Source organism: Rhineura floridana, chromosome 22 (genome assembly GCF_030035675.1).
Source record: "Rhineura floridana isolate rRhiFlo1 chromosome 22, rRhiFlo1.hap2, whole genome shotgun sequence".
NCBI lineage: Eukaryota > Metazoa > Chordata > Lepidosauria > Squamata > Rhineuridae > Rhineura > Rhineura floridana.
Genome location: NC_084501.1, coordinates 18,937,461 through 18,963,117, shown reverse-complemented (window position 1 = coordinate 18,963,117; position 25,657 = coordinate 18,937,461). Strand labels below are relative to the sequence as shown.

Sequence of the window (25,657 nt, the reverse complement as noted above, 5' to 3'; positions counted from 1 at the left end):
GGGATAAGCATAACATTTGCACCAAGAAAACCATGGTTCAGATTCCCAGTCTCTCCATTTGTAAGGTAACAAGCAGGTAAACCACACCCAACATTTTGCTACTTGCCTGAGTTTTAGGAAGTGAAACCAGTATATATATATATATATATATTAAATCAAATGATATGAGATGCTTTTATGAGACCCTCAAAATAGGATGCCTGCTCTCAGTTGCTTATGACTTCACCACTCATCAGGTGGCAGTAAGCCTGACTGGATTCCAAGTCCTCAGCCCAGAAAAATAAATTTAGCACAAGCTAATTTACACAATGTAATTTGATTGAGTATCACCACATCAACATTTTAGCCTCAACTTCCGTTTAGTATCAGCAGGAGAGAGAACACAGTCGGTGAAAACAATAGTTCTGCAAATGAGATGGCTGCCAAAGTTAAACACAGCTGGGGAAAAGCATGCCCATTTGTTTTCCAAAAGTTGTATCTATCTACATCACGGGACCTATGAACTCAGTAGTGTTCAAGCACACCAACCCTGAATGAGTAAAATTCAAATTAGGGGATGAAGTATCTCAGAAACGGAGAATCTCTTACCCCAATGAAAGGGATGAACTTTTGGTAAGAATCTTCATCTTGGCTGTGGGTGAGTAAACAGCAGTTAAAATCAAAACAGATAAAAGAGAACAATCAATGCAGAAGAGGAGCAAGGGTCCCTGCTCTTCTTTCACATTTGAACTGACAAATGAACTGGGACATAGACTTAGGGACTTCAAGACGCAGCGTTCTACAGAGACACAGATAGACAAGACGAATACGAAGCCTGGAGGGTCAGGCCCATCACATTACTGCCTCACTATGGAGGATGCTTCCATCTGGCAGTGGGTCCCACAATGGGGCTATTAAGTCTTCAAAGCAGGGTACCACATGGACCCAATCACTCCACATGGCGAGAGAGTCCAAATGGCTTATAGCTCTGGATATTTTTACAGCACCTTCATGTAGGGGTGCCACAATATTTGAATGAATCCTCAGATTTGGTCTGAAGCTACACCCTGCATGGGACAATTGACAAAATGCTGTACTTTAGTCTTGAAGCCCAGTTTGAGTCTCTGTTCACTTGTAAATTTAGGGCCACTTAGCATCTTTTATTTTCATGGATGCACAAGTTATCACTGCGTCCACCTATGCAAGTAAAAACAATGGGTGAACTCTTAACATGTGGGTTAAATAAGGGACACTTCAAACAGCCAGCAAAACCAAGTAAAACAGCCCGGTGTTGTCCTTTCAGGCTGGTGATTGAGTACTGAATGTGTGAACGCTCGTCCCATCCCCAAGTAAACTCCCTGCACATAGAGAAAACTAACACACAAGAAAAGTTGGGGGTTGACTCCAATAAAAGGCTTTTTTCAAGCTTAATTTTTATGTGTAAGGGATTGACCCTTTCTGGAAGCTACAGGGAGGGAAGGTTAACTCGTGCCTCCATAGCTGTCCTCTCTGGGAAGATCATCCCACAATTAAGCTAGGGGGGAAAGCAAAAACACTTTTTTCAAACTTAATTGCTGGTGGGGGGAGGGGGAGTCTCCATGCATGTGTGTGTGGTTGAAATGTGCGCATAGTGCCCACAACAGTTTCCCCAGGTTGCAAATGCACCCATGGGTCCAAAAAGGTTGGTGACCCCAGCTGTAATAACCACAATGCACTAACTAGCCCTTGTTGGAAGCCTTGAGCAATCCACTTTCTGCCTCTTTAGAATGATTTGCCTCATAGTGTTGCTTTGCAGACAAACAAGATGAAGACTGTAAAAGAGCATGTTAAAGGGGATGTCTACATTAACTTTCAGTAATGCCTGATGCTGCCAGCATGACTGACTATGTAGTTACAGTGCACTCCCCCGACTGAGATCAAGCCTGTGGCAAAGGGAGGAAGAAGACTTACAATTTGTGCTTGCAGGTCAGCATGGCCTCAGCCACAGGCAGCTGGTGGGTCACATTTGCTCCACTCACATACTGCATGATCCGGCCAACCACGTCAAAAGGTTCTGGGGAAGAAGAACATAACCCAAAGGGCATGTTGAGCATGAAAGGCACGCAAGAGTTCTCAGCTCCACCCAAGCCAGCAAGTGGGGGAGCCTCCATGCTTCTAGCTTGAAGAGCCACATGACACGTTGGTATTTGCACAGAGGCCAAAGAATAGTGACAGGCCAGAGAAGTGGCTGAGGGGGAGAGGCAGACAGCAGAACTTGGATTAACAAAGAGATGTACAAACAGATGTACAGACCTCATCTTGATGGGGTAAACATCAGTGCTAAAGGCCATCATCTCTCTCTCTCCCCCAGTGCCCCCTCCCCAATTTTACACCTAAAACATTATATTGTTTATCAATGTGCACTTTGCTGTTTTCCTTAAATTTGGAGGGCCCTGGGAAAGGTGATTTTCCAGCTTAGCTTGGCTTTAACTGCTCACTGATTAGCTGTTCCCCTCTTACCAGTCATAGGTGGCTCAGATTTGCCAAAGAGTTCTCTCCAGGTGGCATCCAGAAACATACTGCTGTATCTGCTGTCCACAGAGCCCATGTACTTGGCTACAGGATGAGAACCTGGTGGAGGAAAGAGACAAAGATCTTTTTGTTGCTATGATTTTCCTTGGCAGAGCTCTGCAAATCCACCACGGCTGCTGAGGCAAAATACCCTTTGGCACCAGGAGGCCATCTCTTCCCAAACCACAGAACTGCAACAATCTTTGCCATGGCTCTCCTTCTGCTGAGTGCTTTTTGTCAAAGATCAAAAATTGGTACTCTCTCTCTTTCTAGCCCAGGAAACCTATCCGTAATGATTTGGAGACAATCTCCTTTAAGCAAGCCACCACTTATTCCATGATAAAAACTGAGGCTGTCCACCCGTTAATTTTTTTTTAATTGATTACCTGCTTTAGCTTAAACCCAATCATTTCCTTATTCCTAAAGCCTCAATAACACTGACTTTTGAAACTGAGGTGTGGAATAACAAAAGATGCTATTCGTTGAATCAAAACACAGCCCCAAAAACTGAACAGGTACATTTCTAATGCTCAGTTTCACTGGTTACATTTTGCCTTCAGCGACTGAAACTGGCCCTACAGATTTCTCTGGCGAAGGGCATCATGGACGGTCTCAAAACTAGAGTCAGTAAGTTGTGGAGTGAGCCTTTTCCTTTGGCAAGCATCTGTGGCAGAATTTTTTTTTTGGCTGCGTGGGGGAAAGGAAGGCCAGTTTAGTTCATTCATCCTGCTTAGAAGAAGAGGGCGACTAACCCTGATGGCTCTTTGGTCCCCAGAAGGTGAAACTATTGTGCTTCAGATGCTTAACTTGATAGCCATCTCCCAAGCAAGCCAGCCATAGAGCAGAGGCCCCATTACCTAGCGGGATGATGAGGAACTTCATGTAGCCCAGCCAGTCTGACGTCTTGTTTGCCAACTGCTTCATAAAAAACCTCAAGATGGAGCTGAGGTAACTCTGGCCCCCGACAGACACCACCTTCACAGGGCGTGGCATGGAGGAATTGCAGTTGCAGCTGATGGGTGGAAAGAAAGAAAGGGCAGCTAAGACAGTTGTGTGCTGGGCTCTGTATTCACAGTGGAACAAAACAAAACAGAAGCTGTAGAACTGTCTGCACTGGGAGTTCAGTGCTGAAAAAAGGAAAGAGAGACAGACAATGCACACTATCCACCTACACCCCATCCACAGACAGAGACCCAAGGGATGGGAGCTCGTATTTTCCAGTAACGCATGAAGCAGCCCCTAATGCAGGGTGAGCGTTAGCAACCTTGTTAATTACAGGGCCCATAAATGGTTAATAAATTGCTTAGGAGCACCCATGTCACAGGATTATTTGAAACTAAGTGACTACGGGCTTGGTCAGTGCCTGGATGGAGAGACCCCTGTAATCCTCTCTGGGCTTTCTCAAAGGAAAAGCTAGAGATAAATAAAATAAAGGTCCCTCTGAGAGGTCTGGCTGGATTTTAAACAACCCTCTCCGAGCATGTCGCAGGGTCTGTGGTTACACAGTCCTTAGTTTTGTTCTGAAGAGGCAAGAGTTCTGTAGGTGCAGAGGCTCATATTTAAGGAAGGGAGCAGTTTAGCCTCCACACATTTCCATGGTGCCCATTAATGTCCACAGGGCAAGTATGTGCAACATCACATATGCCAAACATGCACTAAGCCTTAGTGACTAAGGAGCTATGATCAGTACTGCCCAAGCAAATTGTCTCCACTGCTCACATTATGAGAGTCTTACAGTGGAGAAACCGAAGCTACACTTCCTTATAATGTGTGAAGAGGACAACATTCTACAGACCATACCCCAGCTCTTACCAATTTTAAGAGGCAATGTAAATATTGGGAAGGGGGAATTCACTTATTGTAAAGATCCTTCACACTGAACAAGTAAGCAGGACTTCAGTGCTTCACGAATCTGTTTTACCAAGAAAATTTATCAGCATGACAGGGGCCACTAGAGGGCACTCAAGAGCTGGAGGAAAAATTACATTTAAATCCCACAATGATGTCTAGAGCCTTGCTGTTTTACAGACAATACTGAGAGCAGGTAACACAATACTTTTGTTTTTGACATGACCAGGCAAGCTTACAAACTCTTTAGGAGCCTGGACATCTGCTTTTACCTTCAGTGTGGGCTTAATTTCTTTTTTTAAAAAAACAGGCACTACAAGTATATAGACATGAGGCAAGAGCCAAGGCTCCAATCCTTAGCCTCTCATCTAACAAGCACAGAATTCTCTTCTGCCCTGCACTTCAGTAGGACATACTACCGAGTAGAGGGCAAGTTCAAAGACATATTTACTACATAACGCAGATTTGAACCTAACACGGTCAAAAGGCTGCATTCAGAGCTCAATTTTTAAGGGGTGCTGGAGCTCAATCCTGCATGACTTCTGCCCTGAAAAATCTGTTCCTTAATCCCACGTTTGGTGACTGTCAGTGGTCACTCCGCACAAGCTCAAAAGGCCCTCTTATTACTGATCTGTATGTTTCATGGCTGGTGTCCTGGCATTAAACAGTCTCCAGAGCTAAGCTATGACTCCAGTTAACCTGACAAAACAGTATAGCGTGAATCATCTCTAGGAAGATTTATAAGCCATATGAAAGTATGGCTTATAAATACTTTAATAAAATAAATAAAGTATTTATAAGCCATACTTTTATAAAAGTCCATCAAGGGGACTTACAACATACAAAACATTATAAAATTAAAGACCAACAACAATTAAAAATTAAATTAAGCAACAATTAAACTTAAAAACCAATAAAACCAATAATAAATTTGCAATGTTTCCTCGCCTGGTAGAGGCATCTTGCAGTGACAAGAATACAGTGAGGGCCTTTCTAATCACGCAAGTCTTGAGTTCCCATCATTGCTATGAGAGGAAGAAGCCAGAACTTGAGGATGGAGCCTCCTTTGAAGGCAACAAGTCAGGTCTATGCTGGCAAAGCAGGCCTGCATTTCAGTGGCACCCAGGATGGCTGTGGCATGGAAGTGGCAAGGAGGCCCGGGGGAGCTGGGAGAACGTAACTAAATCTTACTTCCTGAATTATGATGCTGGGTGGGAAGAGAGACCGAGGGCCAGCTGCTGCTCCCCTGGTGACTCAAACCCACGCAGCATTAAAATGAGAGAGATCACATTCTTTTAAAACAGCTTACTTTTAAGCTTAAACATACCTGCTCATGCATTAAGAACCTTGAGTGCTCCCCCTTCTGAAGCTAGGCAGGTGGTCACCTTGAAGGGGGCCTTTTTGGATGTGGCACCCACCCTTGGTGGCTCACCTCATGCCTATTGTTTCTTTGTTCTCTTTGTTTACCTAAGCCTTTCAAAAAGAACTGAATTCTTCCAGGCAAGTCCATCTATTATGTTGTGTTTTAGTCAACACCTCTTATTAGATGGGTTATTATTTTTCCATTAATTTTTTTAAATAAGTTCTATAATGACTGCCCTGAGTTGTTTTTACTGAAGGTGGAAGTAGAAATGATTACATAAAATATTTTTGAGACGAATGAGGGAGATGACAAGGGAGAGGCTGAGCAAAGTGTTTACTCTGGTGCCAGCAATGTCCCCAGCTGCCTTGCTTTTCATGGAGTCTGAGCAATGGGCAGTGGATCCACTGGACTGCCCTTGCTGAACTGCCCATCCGGCAAGCCACAGGCAACCTGCAAGTGTCATGTGAAGTACCAGGAGCCGTAACTTCAGCAGGCACGCCCACAATATTAAGTCCTGGGAGAGGCACTGGGGAGTCGGGGCTTTTCAAATGTAGAGAAGGGGTGTAATGAGAACACACAGTGCAGAAGCTCATCGTCTGCAAGTCCTCTATCTATGAATTCGTAAGTGGGTTTTGGTGCCTTGGCATCCGTAACCTATACATAGGCACCCAAGGCACCAAAACCTACTTAGCGAATTCACTTACCCCACCCCACTCCTCTTACTCTTACACAGACAGTTAACTCTGTAGGGTTGTGTCCCCTTCCTTTCCTATAGCTGAGATCAAGGCAAGTTTGTACACCTTGGGAAAGAGGCAGGCACCTTTGTAAATTTATTTCAGCACTGAGGCTTTGTAGATAGGAAAGTTGTCCTTCTCCTGCCTATTCCTGCTGGGGAAGGGGTCAGGTGTTTGGCTCAAAGGAGTAACAGATGTTTCAGTTATTCAAGCACAGACAAACCTGCCAAGGACAGACAGCCCAAGCAAGGTGGATTGAGGCACAGATTGTTGAAGGGTATTAAGCCATTTTTTTCAGATCAGTTTGTAATCTAAGTTTCTTGCCTGCCCTTCTACACCTTTGTGCACTCACTATCGTTGGATCCTCGTGAGGATAGCAGAGAGGACAGCTTGAACTTCAATTGTGGAGCACGTGCAAACAACTGGCTTCTTCTGGTCCTGAAGGAGATCCGCTACATACTGGAAGTAAAAGAAGTAGTAAGCAGTGGAGGGGATTTGGCGCTCTGTTGTTACAATAGCCACACAACACCCCTTCTTGATCACTGGCCATATGACCTCAGACAAAAGGTTGGTAACCCAACACCATTCAGCACCCCGGATGCAAGCTTAACATGCCACAGTTACGACTCAGGTGATGGAAATCTGAGACTGATCTTACTGCTGGACCCAGTGGACAAGAGGGGAACAAAAGCAATGAAGGTGCAGCATAACTAAATGGGTATGAAATACTGTCCGACAGACTTATTTGTTAAGAGGATTCTCTCCTTTTTGAGTATCTTATTCCTGTCATGTGAGGCCCAGGCTTCAGTTGGGACAAATGCAAGATCAGGAGTGTAGTGACAGGGGGACAAATGGGTGCACTGCCTCCCCCAAATGAAATTTTCCTTCAGTCCCCAAATTTATAGCATTACAGTAACTTAGAACTTCAGTTGAGCTTTCCTAAATACAGTTTAGGCATCCAAAGAGAAGTGCAGGGCAAAGTTACCAGGGGAATGCAAACAGAGCAAATAAGTGTTAAAAGTGTGAATGAAGTGAACACAAATCTTGATAGATGGGGGAGGAAGTTGGCAAACCTGAGAATTTGCAATTGGAGGAAGGAAAGGCGTGAAGGACAGTATTGTTATGCACTGCAGAGCATCTCACCCTCCCCTGTAGTGCTGTCAGCCTCTGTAGGTGGTTGGTGTTATTAGTATATCTGGTGTGTGTGCCTTCACTTTTGAGCCAAGACTCTGCAGCAGCCTAGCCTAGTCCAGGGCAGGGCATGAGAAGAAGCAGAGGGGTGAGTGAGCTGGCTCTCCAAGGCCCAGGAAGCCTAATGAGACCTTACCAACTCACCCTAGGCAACGGGGAGCTGGAATATTGTGTGTGCGTGTCTGGGGGGGCATTTCTTCCCTAGTTTGTTAAAAAAGTTGAAAAATATATTCTTTCAATCAGGTTCCCCATTGCCTGGTTTCCATTTTAAAATGGTTTTGAAGAGTATGATGTAACTACAGCCTTAGTTACAACAGTTTTAGACCTCCACCCAACTAGGCAAATGATCATTATAAATAATTCACATTTAATTTTTCCTATGCAAACTTGTGTACTACCAAAACAGGGCATATGTGATTTGCTGGTAGAGCCATCAGAAGCCATGTTAGCTGGCTGGCCCAAGGCCTTTCCGTAGAAGACAGATTATGTGCTTGTAGAGTTAATTCTACCACCTGTAGTTTGGAGAGATGTATAATACCTATGTGACATGCTGTCAAGCATTTCCTTATGACAAGTGATGTTTATAGATATTAATTTAATATTTAAAGTGAAATGTCTCTTTAATTGCTTTCCTGGCATGGCAAAGCAGGGTAGTTAGTTCCGGGAAGCAACTGCCTCTGGAGAACTGAACTCACAGTACACAAGTTTTCTTAAACATTGTACCTGTACAAGGAAGCCTTTTCACGCATGTACATTTTGTATGCTGCAGGACTCTCCTTCAGCTGTGTGTGAAAATTCATTCTCAACTTTGACACATTTGCTGACACCATACAGGTGCTCAATGCCTCATTAGTAACTGTAGCTTTTGCAAGTAGCTTATATGAAGGAATTTCAAACCAACAGTTCCTCTACAAGTTTGCAGAGAAATCATGACTTTATTAACAGTTCAGATCATTATGGTAGGATGACTTGCACAGTATACATTTACTTCCTAGTTACTGTTATTTAGTTTACACACCTATTTCGCATGTAGAAAATATTTATTTTAAATTGATTTGCTTGTTTGTAAACTTTGCAAGTCCTAATTAAAATGCATACATTGGATTTTTTGTCATTACGGATGAAAACATTCTCCCCCAGAAACTTTTTTTATAGTGACTGATGCCTCAACACTTCTGCCCCCCCCCCCATTTTTATCTCTGCCCACCCAATGAAAATTGTCTCGCTACACTCCTGTGCAGGATCCCAAGCCTTTGGATAGTCAACCTGAACATGGCCTCTCACTAGCACCAGAAACAGTTACTGCGTGGCAGACAGTGCACAATCTGAGTTATCTCCCAAATTCTGAACATGCTAGCTTTCATTTCGCAGAAGACACCTGGCTTCTAATTGCATAGCCTCACTGATATGCATACGATAAAAAAATATCTATAGATACTGAAATGAGCTGGGGTTTGGGAAGAATTTTAGTGGCTAGTCACAAGGGGCACACTTTCTTCACAGCTCTTTATTCCCACTGCTTACCCTCTTGCAGATATGACACAGTCCCCTTGGTGCTTGATTTTCCACCGAGCCCAGCAACACAGATTAAACACAGCCACTTCTAATTGCCAACACTAAATTGAGTTCACCCAACAACCTTGGCAGAAGGTGCTTAATGAGAATAATTTGTTCTGCCAAGGCTAAATGTGCAGGATCTGGTTCTGAGGGATGGGGAGATTACCTTTCTTAACTAGCACTATAGAGACATCCCCACCCAGTACTGTTACAGAATATTAATGTTATTCTGTAAACCGCTACATGTACCAATGGTGCATAAGCGTATTAGTATTATTTTTATTACTTTTAGTAATTTATTATTTTTAGTACTTTGGATTCCTTAATATTTGGACTGCAAGTCTGGGTTTCCACAGTCAAAGCCACATTCTGCGATCAGAACATGGATTGCCAGTTAAAGCTAAGAACACACATCCCTTTTCTCCAATATAGTAAGTCACTAACAGGCAAAAAAACATGCAGTTTAAGAACGTACTATAGCCAACAGATATTTCTATCAAACTTTAAAAAGCAGGGAAATTGGGCAGCTATAGTGAATGCACCAGGGGAGCAGGAGACCTGACCTCTTCTCTGAGATATTGTACTGCCCTACAAATTGGTCAAAATGCAAACACAATTTGGGTTGGTCTTTCACACTCCAATCCACTTCCTGTGTAGCTTGGAAGAATTTGGTAACATGAGATTGGATGGGTGGGCACTAGGCAGAGGGGAAGTCTCTTTCCTTTCCAAAGAAAAACATTGTGAACAGTATCATTCTTTTTCAGAGTTTCCCCCACCTTTTTATTCTACAGCAGGCACATGTAGCCTCCCATCAAATTTAAACTAAAGCTGTCCTTGGCAACCTCCACAACAGACTTTTATTTCACTTTAGACAGTCATGGCTTCTCCCAAAGAATCCTGGGAAGGGTAGTTAGTGAAGGGTGCTGAGAGTTGCTAGGAGACACCCTGTACCCTCACAGAGCTTCAATCAGAGCAGCAGCTTGTTAAACCACTCTGGCCACTAGAGCTCTGTCAGGGGAATAGGAGACTCCTCTTAGCATCCTTCACAAACTACACTTCCTAGGATTCTTTGGGGGAAGCCATGACTGTCTCAAGTGAAATCAAAGTCTGGTGTGGGTGTGGCCCCCTGATTAGGCAAGCCAAGTAGCTACGAGTCTGGCTTTTAGAGCACTGTCAGTTGGTTCTTACTGAGCATGTCTGATATTATCATTTTCAATGCAAAATTTCTTTAATTAAAAATCCGCCAGGCATTTTTTTTTTCATTTTTAAACTGCAGAAGATGAAGGTCAGAGTATGGGGCAAGGTCAGTAATAGGATTACAGGTACTCTGTGAGCGAGGCTGATTTTTAATTAATTTCAACAAATTATGAGAACTCTGACAGAAAACAGTCCAAAAAGGGTCTGTTTTTTCTCTCTCTCTTTTTACACGTTGAACTCTCGATTCTCTGACTGTTTTGTGTATCGCCATGAAAATTTAGAGGGTTGTTAAGCAAGTGTTTCTGAGTTCAGGACTATAAGTTTTGTAAGGTTTTGTTTTGAAATGAGCTTATGGGAAGCATCAGAATGGAATGGGGGGTATTTTCAATTTAACACTGCGGAATGCAAAAAATCCATGCTGACTATAGCACACAGCTATTCTTGTGGCTGTATAATTTCGTTGGTCAGGAACTAGGATAGTGCAAAGAAAAGGACAGAGAAATACACACAGCCAACCTCCTTACCTGGCCTTGCCAGTCAACAGTGTTCACTAAGATGATGTTTTCTGGCAGTGCTGCATCTGACACTAAGATTTGATTCAGCTGATCATAAACAATCTTGCGAGGAATCTGCTGGGGAAAGTTTTCAGAAGCGTGGTTCATTGACATAACTCCAAATTCAGATAAATAATAAAATAATCTCAACTTCTGAAGAACATCACCTAGCTCCAATATGGATCGTGGAGGCATATGCCATATATATTGGGGTGGGGGGAGGAAGCCATGCCTCCTATTCTTATTGCACCTTTTAATGCTATGATTCAAAGTGGAAAAGGACGTCCCTCACACCAACTTCTTATGCACTCCTATTGGGAGGTCCCTATAATCCAAGCTATGCAAATCCCTCATACCTACATTCATTGGGTAGGTGATGGGGTAGGGAGGACTTCTAGCTCTCGTGGATGTAAAAAATGGTTGAATGAAAATGGGTGGTATCTGGCAAAGGCTCAGAAACCAAAAAAGAGGGCATGGGACAAGCTTCCAGATCCAGGGGGTGGGGTGGGCAGGCATTTGTCTCTCTCCTGGCAAATGCTCCTTACTTTTTCTGATCACATAACTCCAATCTTCCTCCTTCTTCCTCCCTCCTCGGCAAAGAAGCTTTTAGAAGCAAAGCTTCCAGCACTGTGGAGTGGTTAGGGTGCCAGACTAGGACCTTGGAGACCAGGGTTCAAATCATAAACCAGCCAAAAGGTCACCAGGTGACCTTGTGCCTGTCACAGTCTCTCAGCCTAACCTACCTCACATGGTTGTTGTGAGGATAACAATCACAGAAGGAGAACCATGTCTGCCACCTTGAGCTCCTTGGAGGAAAGGTGGGATATAAATGCAGTAAAATAAATAAATCTGTCTGATTTGCATCATGTACTCTGAGGATAACCCTATAGTCAAGATGTAACATTTAGAACCTCTTTAAAACCGAATACATACAACTGGAAAGATATTGCAGTGTTCCAAACAGCCTTATGGCAACTAGCTACCTCAACAGTTGATCTTTGTTAAGCCTGTATTTAAGGAGGAAAACACACCGCCAACCTCCCTTCTTCCAAAACGAGAGAAGCAAATTCTGAACGCTGGTTACCTGTGTGCTATGACCCAAGTCTGGTGACCTTTCACTGTCGGAACTATTGGTCCTTTCACTGAGGGGCTTGGAAAGCTGACGCTCTTTGAGTGGGGTGCTGCGCTTCTGCCGGGGTGTGTGTGTAGCACTGTCCATTTTGCTGTAATGGGTAGAGAAACAACGGTATTAATGCCTCAACGACTCCTAACTTACTGAACAGGGAAGCAGCAGGGGAAAAAATCATACTGTTGCCAGGGGCAGGGCACACACACAGAGCTCCTGTCCTTACGCACAAAGGTATAAGAATCTTTCATCCAGGGTAGTAGGTTTCAGAGCTAACTGAGCCCCTCTTACATTTTATACCTCTGAGAAAGACAGACGCTGCAGCCAGCCAACAGAGCCTTGGATTCTTTTCCAGCACCATTAAGTTGAGACAATGAATTATTTACAAGGTTGTGTTTACTCTGCACCTGCGGACTTACTACCCTAAGTGTGGCATTTAATATCTGGCATCATACAACCTCAGCTCTCATAACACACACTGCCAAGTTTCTAGCTCTCATTACTGCAAAGAAAAATGAACACCCTTAAAGACTGTATCAGCTGTGTCTAGTGAATGTTAAGAAACCTAAAAGGAACCTAGTGGTGATGGGGGAGAAAGGAGAATGCATAAATCCTTGCGCGTCTATTGCTGCAGTTCATGATACAGCAAGAGTGCAGCTCTCAGGAGAATCTGCAATGCCAGCAGGTAGGGGAAAAAAGCTGTATTTGCAGGCCAGACAGATTCAGTCTCGAATCTGATACTACAAGGAACCCTGCCATCCAGTGACATTTCTCAGAACAACACTGAGCCTGAGAGCTCAAAGGCAGGCCCAAGCTTCTGCTGCTGTCTGAGGCATTAAGCAAAAGGCAGAAACTCAAGGACAAAACCATGTGGCTCCTTCCAGGAATTGGCTGCCCTCTCTAAAGAACAGGATGATCACAGAGCTGCTGCTGCTGCTGCTGCTGCTGCTGCTGCTGCTGCTGCTGCTGCTGCTGCTGCACAAAAGAAAAGAAACAAAGAAGACCTGAGCAAACCAACATATGGTGCTGCTGGGCATGCCTCCCAGTAAGCATCTGCCTTGCACAGGGAGAAACAGCAGGGCCCAGAAAAGCAACACTTTGCATTTGAGCAGCAGCCATTTGCTGCCTCCACAAGCAACGCAGAGAAAGGCAGATGCGATACATTTCAGACGACAATGGAATAGCAGGGAGGAAGATTTGCTACCTGAACAGGACCTTTGGGGGTCAAGTCCTTAACTAGGTGCTGGAGCCACAGGAATTTATCCCCCGTAGCAGCATTGCTAGTAGAAGCAGAGAACTGAACTCAAGGGACTTGAAGTCCCTCCCCCCAAACTGGACCATTCAACTGAGACAGACAGAAGGAGCAAGGGGTGGGGAAGCCCCAGCTCCAAAGGATCCAGCCAATGGCTTCCTGTCCTTGCCCCTTTCCCACGGTGCAGCAGTTAAGCTTAGAAATGAAAGGTTGCATCCTCATAAATGAGGCTTTTTTCTAAGCCCAATTGCTATGCTGAGGAGGTGGGAGGGCAGAGAGGAAGCACAGGAAGCCGCCTTATACTGAGTCAGGCCACTGGTCCATTTAGCTCAGCACTGTCCACACTGGCTGGCAGAGGCTCCCCAGGGCTTCAGGCAGGGACTCTCTCCCCACTGGGGACTGACCCTGTGACCTTCTGCATGCCAGGCAGGTGCTCAGCCACTGAGCCAGGACCTTTCCCCAAGAGAAGAGGAAACAAATAGGGATATGGGCAAGAGAAAGTGTGGCATGCATGGAAGACTCTCATATGGGGTATGTGCATGAGGAGGAGTGTGGGGTGGCTACAGCCCTGCCCACTGCTTGCCCCTAAGGGACTGCAGCCCTTGGGAGGGGAAAAGGTTCCCTACCTGTGACATAGAGGCAGCTGGACACCCTGCTCCTCTCCAGAATTCTCTGCGCTTCCATGAAAATTACAGAATGCACAAAGGGGCAAGCCTTGTGTTCTTGAGCAGACACTGGCCCTGTGAACCTTTCCAGGCTCACCCACCACCAATATCCCTCCAGCGGCAAGTGTTCCCCAGAGAACCCAGAATGAAATCAGTATCAGTCTGAGTCTTGAAAGACGCAGATAAGAAAGAGCAGGGCAGACCCAATGGTTCATTTCCAGAGAGATGCTGGGGATAAAACCTGCCACAAGACTACACCTTCTGACCTAGACTACCCCAGGGCAACTACAGTGATTCAGTGTTGACAGAAAACACTTGAAAAATGCACTCTGACCTTATGTCTTGTTATAGCTCCCCCCGCCTGTGACCTTTGCTCTAAGCCTACTGTCCTGAGCTGAAGGTCAACCAGCCTCTATCTTCCTTGCTGCCTTTTATGACCTGGCAGGATTATGGAAACAATGCATTTCACTCAAATCCCACCTCTTCCAGGCTGCCTTTGGCTTATACCCCTTCAGCTCCTACTGAAAGAAAGCCTAAATGATGCATATCTGCAACTTACTCATATTTCACCCAGTGCTTCTTCCATAGTCCCTGACTGTTGCAACTTAAAAGTTCATTGAGGTAAGATACTCACTACTTCCTCTCTTTGGTACTCAAGTCAATAAAGGGCAGAGTAACAGTGCATGCAAGCCATCTAGGTAAATTACTTACAAGCAGTTTTGTAAAATCTACTCTAAGATGGCTCAAGAATTTTATGTTGGCCTCCAAGGTAAGATGGTGGGTGCTGGTCAATTGCATGGAGGAGGAAAAGGGCCTTTTTCATCTTCATTTCTATCCCTCCTGCTAAAATACATGCATCTGGTTGCCCTGCCAAGGGAATTTCAGATATACTTTCGCTCAGGGATGGGGCATCTGTGGTTCTCCAGATGTTGTTGGACTAAAACTCCCACCACCCCTGGCCACATCCCTGATGTAGCTGATAGAATGTTCACTTTTTGATATTGTATGCATTTGTATTCAGGCTGTCAGCCATTTTGACCAGTTTTCAGAATAAAAAAATAAGCCAGCAGCAAAACCTGATGCATACTACCTAGGTGAGGCCACGCTCTGAAGCTCTCCCTTGCTGGTCTTCATAGGTGTCTTGACTTTGTCTGGGATGACTAAGGTGGCAGTTGAGTCTCCAAATGTATCCTGACCATTTCCCTCCTAGAGGAAGGAAGGAAAGAAGGAAAAAGAGGATTCAAATTAATCTTGGTTATAAAAGCGGGTGGATATTCCACTGGTAAGGACATTTGCTAACAGCAGTAAAGGAGTATACATACCAGTGTGTCTGCTTCATTGACATGGTCATCTGCATTTTTACTCCGGGTAGGTTTCATTTTGTCCCCAATGGATGCTTCCACCTGGATAAATAGAAGCAATGAAGAGGAAAAAGACAAGGCAAGGAAGTGAGACAAACTGACTCAGAAGGGTTACATTTGTAGTCACTTGATTACATGTTTTTCATGCAGATCATAAAACAAGGACCTTTATTTACTTCCTAGCCACAATAGTATTGAAAATGGCAACACTAGCAGAGTAGGCAAATCACCCTTCAGATCCCTGGGAAACCCAGCTTTAAGACACGAGTTTCTAGCCCTCAAGGCTGTAGTTGGTGAAAACACTAGAGTAGGGAAAGGTGAAGAATTCTGAGGTACCCAGAGGTAAGGAACCTGTAGCCCTCCAGATGTTGCTTCACTACAATTTATATAATCTCCGACCATACTGGTTTGGGCTGAGGGGAGTTGGAGTCCATCTGGACGCTACAGGTTCCCATCCCTGCTCTAAAGGAAGCATCTAGAAGAGTCTTCAGTGTTGGGGGCAAGCTTTCCCATTTTCTTTGTTACTAAGCAACAATTGCAACTCTCACATTGTAATAAAAAAGTTACATCAATAAAGCACAGTTATCCATATTCCTGGTTTCACCTCACCCCAACCCCTTTAAAGAATTAGATTAAAATGTTTCTATATCTGTGTAGAGCCCTGTTCAGAGTGAACCAGTTTCAGTGGGGAGAATATATGAACCAGTGCAAAAGATACAAAATTATAAACCACTTGGCATAGTTGAAGTGCTAAGAGATAACGATTTCAAGTAGACACTTCATATTGCAACCCCTTTTTCTGGCTTTTGATCTACAGACAAAATGAGCGGGATTGAGGACCAAATTATATGTACCAAGTGAGATTAATGATCAGATTTCTGACAGCCCTATAAATTGGATTGAAGCAGTGGAAGGAGTTTGTTTTCTAAACTCTTCCCTTTGTGCCTTCCCAATCAAAATCACCCTCCCTAAAACTGCTAACAGCTTCCCCAAGAGGAGGTAGGGAAACCAGCACAGTATGTATGCATGTACTTTTCCCCCAGTGGGAGTAGCAGCAGCTAAAGGAAGGGAAGATGGGTTTAAAAAGAAACTTCCAATTTGCTCTGCCTCCCCATTACAGATAATGACGACAATGATAATGAAATTCATCATTTTTTTCATGCATCACATGTAGTTTGGCCCAGAGACCAGCCCAAAGGCTGAGGCAGGACCCTTGCCAGTTTTCACTCCATGCTAGAGGCTCGTGCACCACTTTATAACTTGTGGGCAAAATGCTAGGCTGGCTCCAGTGCTGCATCATACAACTATATAAATCACACGAACTGTTACACTCGGCCAAGTCTATCCCTCTGTGTACTCCACTCCTCATAGCAAGACAGGTGTGTGCATGCAGATGCACTGGCATACACAGCTACAGCCAGATCGCAGCTCACCTCTGCTCTGCAGGCAGCATGTGGACAGGCAAGTACTGTCAATGCAAGGCAGGCCAATCCCATTCATTTGAAATGGGAAGACTGTAAAGCCAGCAACTGGCCCACAACAGTGGTTTTGCCAAATACTGTTTCCACATGGACACAACCAGTAGAACATGGTGATGCTGCTACTAAAAAGTTGAGATGGTTTTCTTCCGCACTTATCACCATTTGCTATAGTCCATAGGATTGGATTTATTCTTTATTGTTATGCTAGGAATCTATGTTCCCTCCCTCCTGTAACTTACAGGGCTGGTGGCATCCTTGCCAAGGCTCCCTTTGCTGTTAAGGCTTCCAATTTCAGTCTGGGAGCTTGACTGTGACATTCCCTCGAAGAAAGGCCTGGAACAGAACAAAGCAGTGGAATCAAGAGGAAGTGGGGAGACATTCTTAGAGGACAAATGATAGTGATACGGTTGGATAAAAGCAGCGGATCTCCTCTTATTAGACCTTCCACCTTTGTTAGTAGCTGGGCATAGCATTCTATGATAGATGACCTACAATGGAGATGGGGATTTTTTTTTAGCCAAGGGCTGCACTCCCTTGTGGGTAAGCTTCCAGGGTTGCATGTGATGGGCAGGGCCAGAGGCAGAAGTGGTCAGAGCAAGACAGGTTACTCTCACACCTGTACTATGTGCTACATCCAGTCAAAGGTTTCTAGGTCTTCATCCTCCATCCTGGCACGCAACAGGCATCATCACAGTTCAAGAACATGCAATAGCACTCGGTGTGGAGCAGGACCAGTGAGAGATGAGCCTGGGCAGAGTCCCAAGGGCCAGACAGAGAGTCCTGGAGGGCCGCTGCCAGCCCCTGGACTTGGAGGTTCCCCACTGCTGATCTACAGTGTTGTTTACTCCTCTTGAAGGACTGCAATTTGACTTTAAGTAGTCCAGCGGGGGATATACTACTGCAAGAAGTCTCAGACAAATTCGAACTCACTGCTCAATTGTCATGAGATAAAAAGAAAAGGAATTACCAGAGTCCTAGTTCAGAGTTCTCCTTCCAAGGGCGGTAGATAAACATTTTCTTTATAAAAAGGAAGCTCAGACACAGAAAAGAAGCCAACTGGAATGGTGAACAGCTCTAATGCTCTAGAACAGGCATGGGAAGCTTCAGGCAAGTCAGGTCCACACCTCACTTCCACATACACCATACACAACTCCTTTCAACTTGATCTTACCCTTTTTAAAATATATCTAGCTCTAGAAGACATCGACCAGGAACTAGAATTTCTGGAGAGCAGGAAGGTGATTTCCCAAGGAGGAAGACTGGAGATGGGAGGGACCCTGGCTTCAGCAACAGGATCAAAAGCTGTTGGGTGTGCCTTGTTACTGGGGCCAAACTTTCCCCAGACAACTCATGAGGAAGTTGCTATGACTGCTGCGACTGCTGCTAACTGTAGCCAGGTGCAAGGAAAAAGAGTTCCTCCATCTCCTGAATCTGTTTTTCACTCCTTGCTTCCTTTCCTCACCTCCAAGAGAAAAGAACTCTGCCAACTGAAGGAGGAGTTTTGATTCTATTTCTGCTGGGGATGAAGCCTTTAAAGGCTAGAACTACCTTCTTCCTTATGAACCTACCTGCATTTTAACAGCTTTCTTTGGGAAGCCCTGTGCTTTCAGAAAAAGTATGGTGGGCATGGGGCAAGGGTTACCCAGGACAGGGGCATCTAAACAGTGTCATGGATGGTTTGGAAGTTCATCCCACTCCCTTTCTTTTAGTTTTCTGGCTATAGTGTCCCAGCAGGCATTTTGGGGCTTAATGAGTTTAAAACAATCTCCTTCCCTGGCTGGGTTTTCTTTCTTGTTAGTTTGTGTTTTCTGTTTACAGCTGTTTAGTGGAATGGTTCATTTTTTTATTAATTAGTCACTTTCATTATGTATTTTGCTATTATTGTCACCAGCTATCTTGTAAAAATAACGGTCTGTCATGTCATAAGCAATCCTTGGCTGAAAAGGAGCAAGATCCAAATATTCTAATAAATGTGTGCAGTTGGGAAGGTTGAGTTCGTGTTCACTTTTTCTTTCCTTTCTGGTCCACTAGCTAATTTAAAGTGGTACCCTTATCCAAAATGGCTCCGCATTCCTGAACTAGCACAAAGCAGCTATTTCTTCTCCCCACACCTCGACACCTCTCAGACATGCTCCCTAAACCTGAAGAGAATTTAGCTGACTTTCTTTACATTTTTTAAAAAATATTTGCAAACAAAAAAAAAACATTAAAATAAAAAAGAAGTCAGCTAAATATATTTTATTTCTTCAGCTACGTTCAACTCAAGAAGAAGGGGGTGGGGACACAGGGGCAAAGATCTGACTGGCTTCAATTATCTGAGTAGGAAGAAACAGGATTCAGAATGGCTCACAGGCAAGCCACACAGACTGAAGTTAGGTTAATTGCTTTTGCCAGGGCTGTAACATGATCCAGCTACAAAATTTAAGCTTCTGTTTAAAAGATGATCACTAAAACAATTCTGTAAAAAAGGAAAGGGGGAGAAATGCAAAGCCCAAAATCAGGGAGCTGCAAGCTCATGATTTCTGTCCTCTTTCCCCCACCCCCAAAGTGACACATTATGAACAGAATGACTGTGCAGGGAGCTGAGTGGGTTGGCAACTATAGTGGAAGAATGCTGTTGGAAGAAAATTTGCTTCCCTGGAATGGAGGCCAGAGGAAGACCCCCCCCCAAAAAAATTATGCACAAACTTCACTTTTCCTATTCCTATTGTAGGCTTGGTACAATAGGTCATGGTTCTGCAAATTTTGTGCAGCCACCTAAATACTGCAGGGAAATATAAAGAGAGACTTGAGTTTTTTAAAAGTACTCCTGCACGAGAAGAGTAAGTCTGAATATATGCCATGCATATCCACAGGCATGTCACACAGTGTGCACATTTATTTGCCACAGAATTTGGCCTCTTGAAAATCTTGGGGCTTTGCACTTTAAAGCTTCTAGGTTTCAAGGTGACAGCTTGAACAATTATGGACATTATCCACAAAATGTTCCAGGGAGCTAGACAATACTCTCCCAAGGACTGACACCTGGTTAAAAAGCCCTAAAATTTTAATAGGTAGCATCAACCATGTATTTTCATTGCTCATGCCAATGCATTGTCAGTCAAAAATGGAAACTTTTTTTATGTTAAAGAAGCCTCCAGCACAGTCACTCAGGCCTCAGAGTTCTGTGGAAGAAGAGCACACCAGCAGTTTTTTATGTGGCACAGGAATTCTGGTTCACAACTCTCTTACACACACAGGCGAGCCCAACTTCTTTTCCAGTTGCACTTACTTGAGTTTTGGTTTTGGTGTGCTGAGGATACTCTCTGTATCTTCCATCTCAGGACCGCTGTCACTGGGGTTGTACATCTCTAAGCTATCATAGAGCTCATCGAGATCCTCCTCTACCTCCCGGATCTGCTCCCTGGAAACATGCTCCAGACCAAAGCCGACCTGTTAAAGAAAGGCTTCGCTTACAGCTCCTCCTTTCCAAATACACTACTTCACATTCCTTAAAATAGGTTCAGCATTATTTGCTTCTCTGATCAGTAACTTTTTGTTAAGCTGTATTGGACTGTGTGGTGTTTGGAACCGGGTCCTTCGCCAAGCAAATAAGGTCACAACAAAGATATTAAGTTTCGCCTGGAAACTATTAGCAGATTTTGTGTCTCAGATCACACACAAAACTATAGTGCTTCAAGTATTATTATCTTAAATAGAGAAGCACCAAACACATTTTATAACCAAAGAACGAGACAAAAGCAGCAGAAGATATGGCTTTCTAAGTGTTTTGTTGTTATGAGCCTTCAAGTCGATCATGACTTATGGCGACCCTATGAATCGGCTACCTCCAACAGCATCTGTTGTGAACCACCCTGTTCAGATCTTATAAGTTCAGGTCTGTGGCTTCCTTTATGGTGTACAACTCCAGACTCTCCTTTCGCATCTGTGAGCATCAGCCTCTGGGCTTCCTTTCGGCTTTGACCCAGCTGCATCATTAGTCACAGCGCTACTAGTACTTGTCCTTTGTTCTTCCCCAGTAGCCCGTTGAGTGCCTTCTGACCTGGGGGTCTCATCTTCCAGCACTATCTCGTGTTGCATTTTGGATACTCTGTTCATAGGGTTTTCGGGGTAAGAGGCATTCAGAGGTGATTTACCATTGCCTTCCTCTGAGTTTGGATGGCTCTTAGTGTGGTGTCTCAGCTTTGACCATTCCACCTTGGGCGCCCCTGCTAGGAGTCTAGTCTCTTGGTCTAGACTCCTGACGGCATTGCTCTCAGCTTCTTCAACACTGTCAAACCCCCTCACCACATTAAGGTGTGCATCCTAGACATATAAAGGCACCTGAACCCTACTTTCCAGAGGGAAAAGGATCCCTTGCTACTGATGAAGTACGATGTAAGCGAGATCATTCCAGTTTGCTCCAGGTCATACCAATAATCCTCAAATTACCCATACAAAACTAATTAAGAACATTGGAAGCTGCTTTATACTGTGTCAGACCACTGATCCATCTAGCTCAGTATTGTCCACACTTCAGGGGTCTTCTCAGGAGATGCCAATGACTGAACCTGGGACCTTTTTTTCCATGAACAGCATGTACTCTACCAATGAGCTTCAGTCCTTCTCCTTAGTCCAATCACTGCCAATTACATTTCATAATGAAGTTAGTCATCATGCAGCACCCCTTATCATCATGGATTTTGTGAAACAACCAGCAATCACATTCACAAGAATCTAGGCCATAAACGTTGCCATACCTACCTCATCAGATACTTTGAACCGCTTCAGTAAAGCCACAAACTTCTGCTTAATATTTGGCTGCTGTGAAAAAGAGGTACCATTTACTTGTTAGAAAGGCATCAATCACATGACTAGGACAGGCAGAAGGAGAGTCAGTACATGATAAGTGCTGAGGATGGGAGGCTGAACACACTGAAAATCCTAGGACAACTCTCCTCACAACTGAACATCCCAGCCATAGCGCATAAAGGACATAATGGGAGCAGATTTGTCAAAACATCACACCATATTTAGCTGAACTCAAGTACCACAGAGTATTCAAAAAACCATCCAAAAACTTGCACCAACTGGTGGGAAAGGAGTAATCCTGCAGCAGAATGCCCCAAACTCTCTTCTCTGCAGAACCTCTGCATTACTCAAACACTCTTTTCCAGTAATTGGTCCAGAGCAACACTGCTTAGCTTGCAAACCTGACAAGAGTGCAGCTCTCAACAGTTCAGTTTGAGAGCGTGCATATTTAATGAAGGCAGCTCAGAGAGTTAGTGCTCAAAGACTCATCTTCAAAGCTAAGCATTAAGTAGCAATACATACAATGCATAAGGGAGGGGAAAGGGGAGGACTTATAAAGTGCTTAATTTATTAAAAAGCAGTGTCAGGGATCAAGACTTCCTGGAAGTTCTGCCTTTACCCCCAGAGATATAGAAACTTGGTGGTCAACTAGTGGTTGCCCACATATTCTTATAGTCGCTGTTGTCCATATTGTGTCTCCCTGTGGCAAGCTGTCTCAGCTAATGCATATGGGAGATTGTAATTTGCTGGTTCAAAGTCATCCCAATGCCTGCTGCACCACCATCATCACCATTGGAGCCCTGGAGTTGCTTTTCTGGTCTCTTGGGTGTTCAAGTGACATGTGGTTGCAAACCTAGCTGGAGGACATAGTTATACTCCACTTAATTATACTTGCAGGATAGGTTTATTCTACTTGATTACAGCAGAGCTATCAAGCTGCAAGGTAGTATTAGGAAGAGCTGGAAATCTGGTCTTCAGCAAATGCTTTAACATTACATTTAATGGATTGGCAACTGGATGCCAAAATCCACCCCCAGGGAATCCCAGTGTACTCTTAGAGAGAGTTGTGTGGATGGACTGCTGGCTGTGGCAATGAAATGTATTTTGTTGGCTCTTGAAGGTTGGGGAGTTGGGAGGAGGCAAAGAACTGTCCTCCATCCTTTCCTCAAAAGCAACCCTCCCGTAAAAAGAGCTGCTGGTAAGGGTTTTCAAAGTAGCTTCATGGTTCACATTAAGCTCTGCTTGAAACATGCACTCAGATTTGTGGATACAGCATCAAAAGTCAACATCAAAGGCCAGCTGGCAATTCTGTATCTTGGCACTGGAACAATCCTGATAGTCATCGATTAGGCTGGTACGGCCAAGTTCTGAATACTAACTACAGCATGTAAATGCACACAAACCAGCAGAAGCTTGATCTTTCACACACTGTGGCTGCACAATGTAATTGGTAAGCCTGTGAACCATCTTCTCCATCCCAATGGTCTACAGCCACATAGTGGGCCTCACCACTGCTTGGACTCTCTGGATTACTAATTAGTGGAAGAAAGGAAAAGGGAGAGACAGGGCTAAAAACTCATCCTCTGACAAGCTCACAGGCAGCACTACTCACCCGAGTAATTGCAGAAGCTGAGGTCATTTTCCTCCTAGTTTTTTTCACCTTCCTAAGGTCCTCCTCTTCATAAAACAAGTCCTATGGAGACAGGGTGGGAAAAACTACTTCAGAACTCAAGCCATACCTAACTGCACAGTTATGTTCTCCAAAGCAGGACAAAATATCACCCCTTGCCCATGGGATGTCAGAGAGATCAGACTTGGCATTTTGATTTGGTTCCAAATGACCTATGTAGTTCTACACAGAAGGTTTAATTAACTAGAAAAGGTTAACATGCATCTAATACTATGAGAGATATTCAAAAGAGAAATAATAAACAGGAACGCTGGTGTAATAATCAGTGAACAGGTGCAAGGGTTCCCAAGTTCATTTAAGAGTCCCACCGCTGAGCAATCAATTCTCTACAAGCCCTCCCAGAAGGGGCCAACTAGATGAAAGGAGAAGCTTACCTGTCCATGAAGGGGGTCATCACTCCCCTCTTGTTCAGAAGAGAAGCTCTCCTCTTCCTCCTCCGAATAGTTGTCAATGTCAGGGGAGCGATCTGGAGGATAGTGTAGGGTTATGAAAAATCAACTTGCCTAATTTGCAACTAAACTTAATGCATTTTCAGATCCAAAGTGGAATCAAGAATGGCCCAGCATGAAGGCTCATGGGACCAAAAATGTGCAAATTAAGTAAAATATAAATATAAATCTGTAATTACTTCCTCTAAATAACTGGGAAATGCTTGCTGTCTGGGGACTATGTTTTGGGTTTGATGAACAATTTGGCTGTCAGACAGGGCAGTTGTAAATCTTGAATTGTGCTATTTTGCTGGTAAGAATGAATGATAAGGTTGGTCTGAATGAGAATTATCAAGTTTAAGAGCACCCAGGAGGACTATGCAGTTGCAATGATTTTCATAGCTAGTTAAGCTGGCCTGTCAGACTTGAATTGAGTCTTTGGATGAGGATTTAAGTGTGAAGTCCTCTGGGTTGCTCCTTTCCCCAACATGATACAGAGATACCATGTCCTACCAGGCACCCACCCACTCCCACTCCCCTCCTTCTCCTCCTCTGAAGCAGACTGGATCCTTCCCTCCCCAGCCCTGGGAGGAATCAAGATATCTCTTGAATGCAAAGCATAGGCACAGGCTTGTCAGTTTCACTCTAGCAAAGCAAAGGGACAGGCTTTAAAGTTAATCCATAGCAAAGCAGTCACAGCTTTGTCAGTTTCACCTTAAAACAAAGGCACAGACTTGAAAGCAAAGCTAGACAGTTTCATCTTTTAAAAAGCCTTCCTTAAAAGGAGCTTCCTTCCTGGAGGATTGTTAACTGAGGTATTACTGTATATCAAGGAGAAAGATCTATTCAATCCCTTAGGACTCTACCGCCTCATTCGGCTGCATCCAGAGAGTAGGCCTAAGAGTCCTCAATATGCCACACTCTAGTGACCCATCATGGGGCTCTGTGGACTGATTTTTGTGATATGTCTGATAGGTAAGCATGGAGCATGATAACAAATGAGAAGTGGGTGACAAGGTACATATTCTCCTGATGGAGCATACCTGGGCTGCTCTTCCATAGCAGAACTGCCTTAATATAAACCTAGGCTGCAGTCACTGCTAAGGCAGACATTTCACAGATAAATCTGCTCTCATGATGAGCCTGGCAAGGGCAGAGCCCCCACCCCCTCTTTACAAAGCATCCATGTACTATTCAAGTGACTTTGCCATTCTGAATGAGTGTTGAAATTCCAACTTGCTCTTCTCCTACTTACAGACAGTGGAGATTAGGAAATGAAACGTATGCTCTGGTCCTAGTGAAATGCCACCTTGGACAGGGCTTAAACCAGGCCTTAGAATAAACTCAACTGCTGCCCCTTCAATTTAAACCTAAGCCACCACAGCTGACCCTCAAGTGTCTGTGTCAGGGATGGGAATGAGGCTTCAAATCCCTGCTTAGCCATGAAGCTCATTGGGGAGACATTGGGCCAATCACTCACTCTTTGTCTGCTAAAAGCCTACCTCACAAATCGGTTGCAAGGAAAAATGTTACAATCCTTCCCCCACCCCACCCCCTGGCCAACACATACATGCACACCACCCTTGGCTCCTCTTGGAGGAAAGAGAACACACAAATGTAATTTTAAAAAAATTCTCTTGATTTAGTCTACCAATTTACAGTAGAGATTAGTCTACTGTATATTGCCTCTTTCTCCACTACAAAGGATGCAAAATCAATCATTTTTAGATTAAAACTCTTGACACTATGCATTTAAGTGAAACAGTTTCCATTATTCTCGATAAATGCCCAAACTCTAGAGGCTACATTAATGACTTCATCTCGGTTCCCACCTCTCTCACACATCCGGTCACTTACAGCATTGCTGGTAATAAACCCAAATATCAGAAT

At 44.2% G+C, this 25,657-nt stretch overlaps 1 protein-coding gene across 3 annotated transcripts in view; it reads right to left on the bottom strand.

The window, feature by feature from the left end:
- Positions 1–25,657, bottom strand: part of PACS1 (phosphofurin acidic cluster sorting protein 1) — a 77,658-nt gene that overhangs the window by 13,778 nt on the left and 38,223 nt on the right. The window contains exons 6-19 of one of the 3 annotated variants that reach the window (XM_061606604.1): positions 23,714–23,805; positions 23,262–23,342; positions 21,602–21,658; positions 20,130–20,290; positions 17,098–17,191; positions 15,339–15,419; positions 15,107–15,222; positions 12,058–12,196; positions 10,944–11,051; positions 6,827–6,933; positions 3,387–3,541; positions 2,479–2,589; positions 1,930–2,032; positions 589–631 (exon numbers count right to left, since the gene is read on the bottom strand). In XM_061606604.1, the coding sequence (XP_061462588.1) occupies positions 589–631; positions 1,930–2,032; positions 2,479–2,589; positions 3,387–3,541; positions 6,827–6,933; positions 10,944–11,051; positions 12,058–12,196; positions 15,107–15,222; positions 15,339–15,419; positions 17,098–17,191; positions 20,130–20,290; positions 21,602–21,658; positions 23,262–23,342; positions 23,714–23,805 (1,448 nt within the window). Of the gene's footprint in view, positions 1–588; positions 632–1,929; positions 2,033–2,478; positions 2,590–3,386; positions 3,542–6,826; positions 6,934–10,943; positions 11,052–12,057; positions 12,197–15,106; positions 15,223–15,338; positions 15,420–17,097; positions 17,192–20,129; positions 20,291–21,601; positions 21,662–23,261; positions 23,343–23,713; positions 23,806–25,657 lie in introns of all 3 variants that reach the window. The other 2 variants (XM_061606602.1, XM_061606603.1) reach the window with 2 other exon arrangements.